The 8394-nt window shown below is 68.9% G+C and overlaps 3 protein-coding genes across 4 annotated transcripts; all 3 read right to left on the minus strand.

The window, feature by feature from the left end:
• Positions 1-933: 933 nt before the first annotated feature.
• LOC121672518 (mucosal pentraxin-like) lies at positions 934-2770 on the minus strand. Of its 2 annotated transcripts, XM_042045189.1 has the most exons (4): positions 2688-2770; positions 2085-2175; positions 1774-1943; positions 934-1612 (listed from the first exon to the last, which is right to left on the minus strand). In XM_042045189.1, the coding sequence occupies exons 1-4, from the start codon at positions 2749-2751 to the stop codon at positions 1017-1019; spliced, it is 921 nt and encodes a 306-aa protein (XP_041901123.1). In that variant the 5' UTR covers positions 2752-2770; the 3' UTR covers positions 934-1016. The 2 variants fall into 2 exon arrangements, with proteins under 2 accessions (XP_041901123.1, XP_041901124.1); XM_042045190.1 differs by lacking the exon at positions 2688-2770 and having other exon boundaries at positions 2085-2221.
• On the minus strand, positions 2688-4178 carry LOC121672520 (serum amyloid P-component-like). Its single transcript, XM_042045191.1, has 2 exons — positions 4068-4178; positions 2688-3853 (listed from the first exon to the last, which is right to left on the minus strand). The coding sequence occupies exons 1-2, from the start codon at positions 4129-4131 to the stop codon at positions 3234-3236; spliced, it is 684 nt and encodes a 227-aa protein (XP_041901125.1). The 5' UTR covers positions 4132-4178; the 3' UTR covers positions 2688-3233.
• Positions 4179-5095: 917 nt separating this feature from the next.
• LOC121672517 (atypical chemokine receptor 1-like) lies at positions 5096-8106 on the minus strand. Its single transcript, XM_042045188.1, has 2 exons — positions 7653-8106; positions 5096-6845 (listed from the first exon to the last, which is right to left on the minus strand). The coding sequence occupies exons 1-2, from the start codon at positions 7671-7673 to the stop codon at positions 5913-5915; spliced, it is 954 nt and encodes a 317-aa protein (XP_041901122.1). The 5' UTR covers positions 7674-8106; the 3' UTR covers positions 5096-5912.
• Positions 8107-8394: the final 288 nt, after the last annotated feature.

Here is an 8394-nt window from a genome sequence, read left to right on the forward strand (position 1 = left end):
AGGGGAGAAGGGGGGACAGGAGGGGGACACGGAGGAGGTCGGGGGGTGAGGGCTGGCGCGGGGGGACAAGGGGGGACGGGCCGCCCCCGGCTGCGGGGCCGCGCCGGGACAGGGGGCTGAACCTCCGGGACAGCGGGCTGGACCCCCCGGGACAGGGGGCTGCAGGACTGGGGGGCTGAATCCCCCAGGACAGGGGGCTGAGCCCCCCGGGGCTGTGGGACTGAGGCCCCCGGGACACGGGATTGCCACCCCGGGGCTGTGGGACTGACCCCTCGGGGGCACGGACTGCAGGACATGGGACTGACCCCTCGGGGACACGGACTGCAGGACTGCACCCCCAGGGGCTCCAGGACATGGGGCTGAACACCTCGGGACTCCAGGACTGTGCCCGCGGGACACAGGGCTGGACCCTCCGGATATGGGGCTGTGGGCCATGGAGCTATAGGGCTGAATCATGGGGATACAGGACAGGAAACGCTGGGGCTCCGGGACTGAACTCCCCAAGGGCTCCAGGACTGCACCCCCAGGGCTCTGGGTCTGAGCCCCCGCGGACATGGGACTGTGCCCCACCAGGACATGGGGCTCTGGGACTGAACCCGCAGGGACACAGGGCTGTGCCCCCCAAGGGCTCCAGGACTGCACCCCCAGGGCTCTGGGACATGGGGCTGAACCCCCAAGCTTGGGGATACCCGACAGTCCTGGCCCTCCAAGGTTCTGCCCCAACCCCAGACCCCGCCGTGCCTGGGGGCTGCCAGGGGTGCACGTCCCCCATGGCACTACCTTGTCCCTGTCCCCAGCTCAGCCCCATGTCCCCAAACCAGAGCAAGGCCCTGATCTGGGAGCAGCCTCTTCCCTCCCTTTACCCCTCACCCTAAGGAGCTTCTGAGCCCTGCAGTGCCTTGGTGGGCCCCAAAGACCACCAGCACCCTAAAAACCTGTTTCTGCATTTATGTGATGTTGGGTGGCTTTGGGGGAGGGGGTTACACAGCAGGGATCAGGGAGAGCCCCCCACAGCCTCAGGGCTTCAGGTACACCTCGCCCACAATCTTGTAGGGGAAGTTCCTCCAGCCAAAGATGGGGGTTTCATTGGGGCGGTTATACATGGCTGCTTTCACCTCCGAGGTGGAGATCCCCATGTCCCACATGTACACGGACGAAATCTCCCCCATGAAGGACTGCTGGTCATTGAATCTGCCCCCAAAGCTGTCCTGGTCCTGCCCCAGCAGGATGGACGCTGGCACTCCCACGGTGTAGCCCCTCTGCAGCCCCTTCCTCGGCCAGGGCTTCCCGTTGAACCAGAACCGCACGATGCCGGTGGAGGATTCCCAGCTGGCGCAGACGTGCTCGCTCTCCTCAAGGCTTTTGGGCACCCTGAAGAGCAAGAACTTGCCCCCTACATAGAGCTCATACCGGCCGGGTCCAGGCTTGAAGAGCCGGATCTCTTTGCTCTGGTTTTTGGTGGCGTAGGAGAAGAGGCTGCAGGGCCGTGTGAGGTCGGTGAAGGACCTCAGGCACACGGTGAAGTTGTTCAGGGGCTGCTCCAGCTTCGCCTTCACCTGCACATAGGCGCTTTGGGACTCTTGGGGGAACACGAACACCGAGCCCACCATGTCTGCGAGAGGCGAGACAGAGGTGGCTGCTCCTGCCATGGCTGGAGGTGACCTCCAGCATCAGCCCCCAGTACGGGTGCCACCACCACAGGGTGGCATGAGGTGGTGAGGACAAGCTGTGGGGAGCAGGGGAGAGCCCGTGTCCCCTCGGTGCCATCCCTACCGTTTATCCACAGGCTGTAGGTAGCCACAGCCGTGCCCTGGGGGCCGCTGGCCGTGCAGGTGTAGGTGCCCAGGTGGGTCTTGTTGAAGGGGCGGAAGAGCAGGATGCTGTTGGGGTGTTTCTGCAGGGGGCCTGGACTCCCTTGCTTCTCCCACAGGTACTCCTGGGGGCTGCACCGGCCCGGGGTCACTCAGGGGGGACACCTGGCATGGCTGTGCCGTGGGGTGGGGAACATGGGGGTGCTCCCTGCCCACACCCAGGGCCGTGCCGTGGGGCAGTGGGAGGGAGGGAGGGAGGGTGGGGGGCCTTACCCGATCTCCCCGGTGACCTCACAGATCAGCATCAGCTGGTGGTACAGGGTGGGCACCGGCGGCTGCGCCCAGATCTGGGCCCTCAGTGTTTCTGCGGCACCCAGAGCTCAACCTGGGCTGGGGGTCACCCTGTCCTGCTGTCCCTGCCTGTGGCACCCCCGTGTCCCTGCAACACCCCAGCATCGAGTCGCTGCCACCCCCCACTGCTGTCCCCCCATTTCGGTGCTCAGGGTGCCCCTCTGGGCTCTCGCTGTGCTGCCATCGTGTCCCCTCCTCCCAGCCTTCCCAAGACCCCTGTGCCCTGCACAGCACCCCCGTGATGAGCTCTGGGTGCCCCTTTTATGGCACAGCCACTGTGGGTCCCCCTGCGCCCCTTTGTGCCCCCCATCCCTCCCTTGCAGAGCTCGGGGTGCCCTTTCACTGCACGGCTACTGTGGGGTCCCCCGTACCCCCTTTTGCCCCCCCCCCACCCCTTTGGGGGCCCCCGGGGGGCCCCCTGGGCCCCAAGACCCCCCCCCCCCCCCGCATGTCCCCGTGCCCTCCTCTGCACCCCCTTTCCTCATGTCCCCGGGGGGGGGGTCCCGGTGTCCCCCCCACCCCTACCTCGTGGGGCTGCGGGGCTGAAGAGCACAGCGAGGATGAGGAGGCAGAGCCGCCACCGTGCCATGGCACCGCCAAACCCGGCCACTGTCACCGCCGTGGGAAGGGGGACCTCGGAGCCACCCGGGACTGCTCAGGGGCTGACAGGAACTTTGGTGGCGACCCTGACCTTCGTCCCCAGGCCCCAGGGCTGTTGGGCAATCAGCAAGGGGCTGGTGTGTGGGCGTGGGGACAGGCTTTGGGGACACTTCCCCTGTCCCCAAGATCGCAGCCTTCTGGTTCCTGACTCTGTATGGGGCTGGGCAGTGCTGGATCCGTGTCCTGCTCGTGCAGGGACGGCCGTGGGGCAGCTCAGGGGGCGTGGGGAGGGGAGTGGGTGCCCCGGGTGTTGGTGGCACTCGGGGGCAGCCTGTCCCCAGCTGGAGAACCTTCCTCGTGGTGGGTTGTAGAGGTGAAGGGGTGCTGGGTGACGGGGAGAGTGGTGTGAGCGATGGGGATGAGGAGGGGACGGGGGGACCGAGGCCACCCCCACCGCAGACCCCGCAGCCCTCAGGCCCTCAGCGCCTCCCGGAGCCGCGGTTTCACCACCACGTCTCCCTTCACCTCGTAGCTGAGGCTGTTCCAGGCCAGCAGGGCGGGCGGCAGGCGCAGGGACAGGAAGGCTGCGCGCATCTTGTCCGGGGACAGCGTCACGTCCCACAGGTAGACATCGGTCAGCTCCCCCGAGAAAGAGTTGTAGAAGTCGAAGCCTCCACCGAAGCTGTCCTGCTCCTGCCCCAGCAGGATGGCGGCCGTGGCCCCCACGGTGTAGCCCCTCTGCAGCCCCTTCCTCGGCCAGGGCTTCCCGTTGAGCCAGAACTCGGCGATGCCGGTGGCGGATTCCCAGCTGGCACAGACGTGCTCCCAGTCCCCGCGGCCCTCGGGGACGCGGAAGGTGACGAACTTGCCCCCTACGTAGAAGCGGTACTCCTCGGGTTTGGGCTTGAAGAGCAGGATCTCGTTGTCCTGGACTTTGGTGGCGTAGGAGAAGAGGCTGTGGGGCCGGCTGAGGTCGGTGTAGGAGCGCAGGCACACGGTGAAGTTGTGCAGGGGCTGCTCCAGCCGCGCCCGCAGCACCACGTAGGCATCGCTGGGATCCTTTCGGAACACGAACACCTTTCGGTACAGGTCTGGGGACAACACAGGGGACGTGCTGGCAGGTCGGAGCGTCCCACAGCCCACTCTGACTGTCCCGGAGCCTTCCGCTGTCCCCCCGGGGTGACTCCCTGCTCCAGCATCCTGCAGCCCCACTGACCGAGAGTGATCCGGGAGCTGCTGCCGCATCCCCCGGGACCTGCCCTGCCCCGTGCTGGCTCCTGTCCCCCCAGCCCGGTGTCCCCCTACCTTCCTGGGCCGCGATCCCCGTGAACCCGGCCAGGACGGCCAGCCAGAGCTGCAGGTGACCCATGGTCGGTGCTGGAGCCGGGCGGGGGCAGCGCTGCCGCCGGCTTTATGTGCCCGAGGGTGGGAGGGGACTGGTGGGGGGGGTTGTGTCCCCCCAGTCCCAGCCTGGTGTGCCTGGGAGGGGCGATTTCATGCCCTGAAGGGACGATTTCATGCCCAGGGTGGGTGATTTCATGCCCAGGGTGGGTGATTTCATGGCATCACGCGGCCATGCCACAAGACCTTGGGTCACCCGCCTGCGCGGGGCTCCCTGGGCGTGTGTTCCCCCCCCCTCCCCCCGGTGAGAGGGACACCCCAGCCGTGTGTCCACCTGGGTGATGGGGTGGGGACATCCCGGACACTCCTTCCCCCTGCTCTGGGCAAAGCCCCGTGGGAGGGACCTGGTTTGATTTGGGATCATCCGAGGGGTGCAGGGAAAGCCCCCGGCCCCGCTGCCCTAACCCACAGCTCGAGGGCACATCCCGGGCTCTACTCTCCCCGTCCTGCCCGAGGGGACCGAGATGGAGCCGTGGGCACCAGGTGGCCGAGTGTCCAGTGTCCTGGGCTGACCATGGTCTGGGGGTCCCAAGAGGACGGGAACGGGGGAAGGTTTTGCCTGCCCCAAATGATGGTGCCGGGCTGAGGGTGGAGGAGTCCCTGAAGGGCTTTGATGGATCGCCAGGTTTGGGGCCGATGTGGGCTCATTCCGCCCCGGTCCGTCCCGCAGTTGAGCAGGGATGAGCCCGCCGGTCCTGCAGGGCTTGGCTCGGGCAGAGCGGCCCCGTTGTCGCCCCGCTCCTGTGCCCGTGTCACACCCCGTGACCGCACGCGCGCGTCCCTCGTGGGCTCTGGGTGTGAGTGCCCCCGTGCCCCCGTCACAGCTTCCTTAGGAGCTTTTCCTGCCAATTTGGAGGCACGAGGAGCACACGCCCCCCATTTCCCGCCCCCCCCCGCCCCCGTGCCCCCCACCACCGCCCAGTCCCGGCCAGTCCATTCACCGGGCTGGGCGAGTGCCTCTGGCAGTTTATTTGTTGTGTGTAATTCCCACTGGATCCTCTTGGCTTGTCGGGAGAGATGGAAAAAATCCCCTCGCTTCCGAAATCTCCCCCTGGAGCTGGGGGGCGGGGGCAGGGCTGAGCCTCGGGGATCCCCTGGGAACCTGGGGTGACCCCCCCGGGCAGCCTGAGGCACCCCAGGGCTTTCTGCGTTGGGAAGTTGGGGGGGCCCGGCCCCAAAGAGGGGGCTGAGACCCCAAGGGAGGGGACAGAGGGTGGAGGGCACCGAACCGGGCACAGAACGGGGGGGTCCTGGGGGAGCGTTGGGAGTGGGACAGAGGCTGTGGGGCTGGGGGGGGTCTGCAGGGGAGGGGTCTGTGTTGGGTGGCCACGGGTCAGTGCCCAGGGGCAGGAAGTGGTGCTGGGCAGCCAGGGGTCAGTGCCAGGGGACCAAGGCTTGTGCCCGGTGGCCAGGGGTCTGTGCTGGGGGCTAGGGCTGGTGCCCAGGGGTCAGTGCTGGGTGGCCCAGGCTGGTGCGGGAATGGTCGGGGGTCCGTGGTGGGGGCGCAGGGACTGGTGCTGGGGCATCTGAGGCTGGTGCGGTGGGGCCAGGGGTCAGTGCTGGGTAGCCAAGGTTGGTGCCCGGCGGCCAGGGTCTGGTTTCAGGGAGCCAAGTCTGGTGCCAGGGGTCCAAGTCCGGTGCCGGGGTACCAAGTCCGGTGCCGTGGGTCCGTTTGGCTCCGGCTGCAGCCCCCGGAGCTCGGCGGCCCCCGGAGCTCCGCAGCCCCCGGAGCTCAGCAGCCCCCGGAGCTCAGCAGCCCCCGGCCCCGCCGGCCCCGCGGCGGCAGCGCCAGGCGAGCAGCAGCGCCAGGGGCCCGAGGCCGCAGTGCAGCACCCCCAGCCCCTCGCTCAGCCCCAGCGCGAAGTCGAAGCGCTCGAAGGAGCCGCAGGTGGGCTCCAGCAGCCGGGCCTGCAGCAGGAACTCGCCGGCCAGCCCCGCTCCGTAGGGCACCCAGAGCCCCAGGAAGAGCCAGCTGAGCCCGGCTCCGGCCGTCCAGTTCGCCCTGAGGCGCGGCACGGCCAGCGCGGCCAGCAGTAGCCCCGCGGGCAGCAGCAGCAGCAGGCAGAGGCACAGGGTCAGGTGCAGCAGGTACACCGGGGCCAGGATGTCCACGCTGCGCCGGACACAGCTGGTGCCCGCCGCCACGCCGCTGACCAGAGCTGCCGGCGTGGCCAAGAGCAGTGCCACTGCCCACAGGGCCACGGCCAGGCGGCGGCTGCGGGGGTCCCAGCGAGCCCAGGCGGTGCCGCAGGAGCCGCTGGCCACCAGCAGCGCCTGGGCGAAGAGGCTCCAGTGCCACAGGAGGTACGTGAGGCGACACGGGCCCGTCCCCAAGTGCCAGCCCCACCCGATGCCCGCGGCCAGCGCCGGCAGCAGCGCCGCGAACAGCGCCGTGCCCAGCGCCAGCTGCGCCACCAGCGCGCGGCTCTGCGGCCACCGCCACGCCTGGGGACGCTTGGCCAGGGCCACCAGCAGGGCACCGGTGCCCAGCGCGGCCGCGGCGCAGGTGGCGGCCAGGAAAGGGGGGGCGACGCGCTGGAAGAGGGGACAGAAGTGGTTGTGGCAGGGCGCGGCGTCGTAGTCCACGAAGGTGTCGTTGCTGTCACTGTCGTCGTAGAAGGAGGAGAAGTCCATGATTTCCGCCAGGTCCAGCGAGTCCCGGGTCTCCAGGATGCCGGGGGTCTGCGGGTAACGGGGATGGGCATCAGGCGGGTGCTACATCCCACAGCATCCCCCTGATCCCGGCCATGGGGCCGCCCCCCGCCGGTGCCGGTGCGGGGATCCCCGGGCCGGGCTGGGCAGGGCGGGTTATCAGGGAGGGACACGCTGCGGGCACGGGGGGGCCGTGGGGGCTGCCAGCCGGGGGTGCAGGATGGGGCCGCAGGAGGGACACAGAGCCCAGAGGGTGGGCACAGACCCCGGAGGTGGGCACAGACCCCGCAGAGCCTCCTGTGAGGGAGCCCTTGCCGGCAGCACCTGCTGCGAGCCGCGGTCCTGGGACCCCCCTGATCCTGCTCAGGACTGGGGATCCTCATGATCCTGCTCAGAACTGGGACCCTCACAGCTCTGCTCAGTGCTGGGGACCCCCGTGACCCCACTCAGCACCAGGGACCCCCCTGATCCTGCTCAGAACCGGGGACCCCCTGATCCTGCGCTGTACCGAGGACCCCCTAAAGCTCACTCTGCACTGGGGACCCCCCTTATCCTGCTCAGAACCGGGGACCCCATGATCCTGCACAGTACCGGGGATCCCCTAAAGCTCACTCAGCACTGGGGACCCCCGTGGCCCCACTCAGGGCTGGGGGACATCCATGACCCCACTCAGCCCCAGGGACCCCCGTGATCCTCCTCAGCCCTGGGGACCCTCATACTCCTGCTCAGCACCGAGGACCCCACGACCCCGCTCAGCCCCAGGGCCCCCCGTGCCCGCCGCCCTCCCCTCCGTGGGGCTGTGACGCCCCAGGGACAGGAACTGGGGGGGTCACTCACCACGGGGACACAGTTGCCCATGACGGTTTCCCACGATGGCAGCGGCTCCTCCGAGTCTGGGGGCTCCGCTGGGCGCTGGGGGTGGCACCCGGGGCTCAGGGGTGGTCACTCGGGGGTGGCCACTCGGACAGGCACCCCCACAGCGGCGCCCACTCGCCCGGGGGTGTCCGGGGGTGACTTCTCCGCTCTCCCTCCCTCGGCTCCGCTCCTCCCGCTCCAAAGGGAGCCGAGGACTGCGGGCAGGAGATAAGAGCTGCCCCCAGAGCCGCCCTCCTGCCCTGCCTGGCACTTTGTGCCCTGCCAGGACCCGGCGGAAGGCAGGGAATGCGGCTGCCGGGAAAGCTGCGGAGCCGCCACAATTTCTCGAGCAGGAAACGATCAGTTCTTGGCAGAACAAGTTAAATTCATTAGGAATTGTCTTTCCAGGCGCTCCGGGGATGCTCCCGGGGCTGGCTCCGGGGCCGGCAGTGCGGAGCTGCATCCCGGGGGTGCCGGTGGGGCGTGAGCCCGGCGCCAGGCACGGGGAGGGCTTTGGGGGGCAGGAGGGGAGTGGGCACTGAGGGGACCCCGCGGCGCCTTCCTGCACCCCTGGAGCATGGAATTCCCCGGCTTTGCCCCGGGAGGAAGGAGGGCCGGGAAGGAAGGGCTCCTGGGGTCATCCTGTGGCATTGGCCCAGCTTGGTGACAGGACTGGTGGCCTTGGTGGCCTTCGGGCCCTGTGGGAACATCCCTGGAGAGGAGC

The sequence above is a fragment of the Corvus kubaryi genome, unplaced genomic scaffold (genome assembly GCF_017639235.1).
Source record: "Corvus kubaryi isolate FWS band 111438036 unplaced genomic scaffold, C.kubaryi_AGA036_p1.0 62644, whole genome shotgun sequence".
Lineage (NCBI taxonomy): Eukaryota > Metazoa > Chordata > Aves > Passeriformes > Corvidae > Corvus > Corvus kubaryi.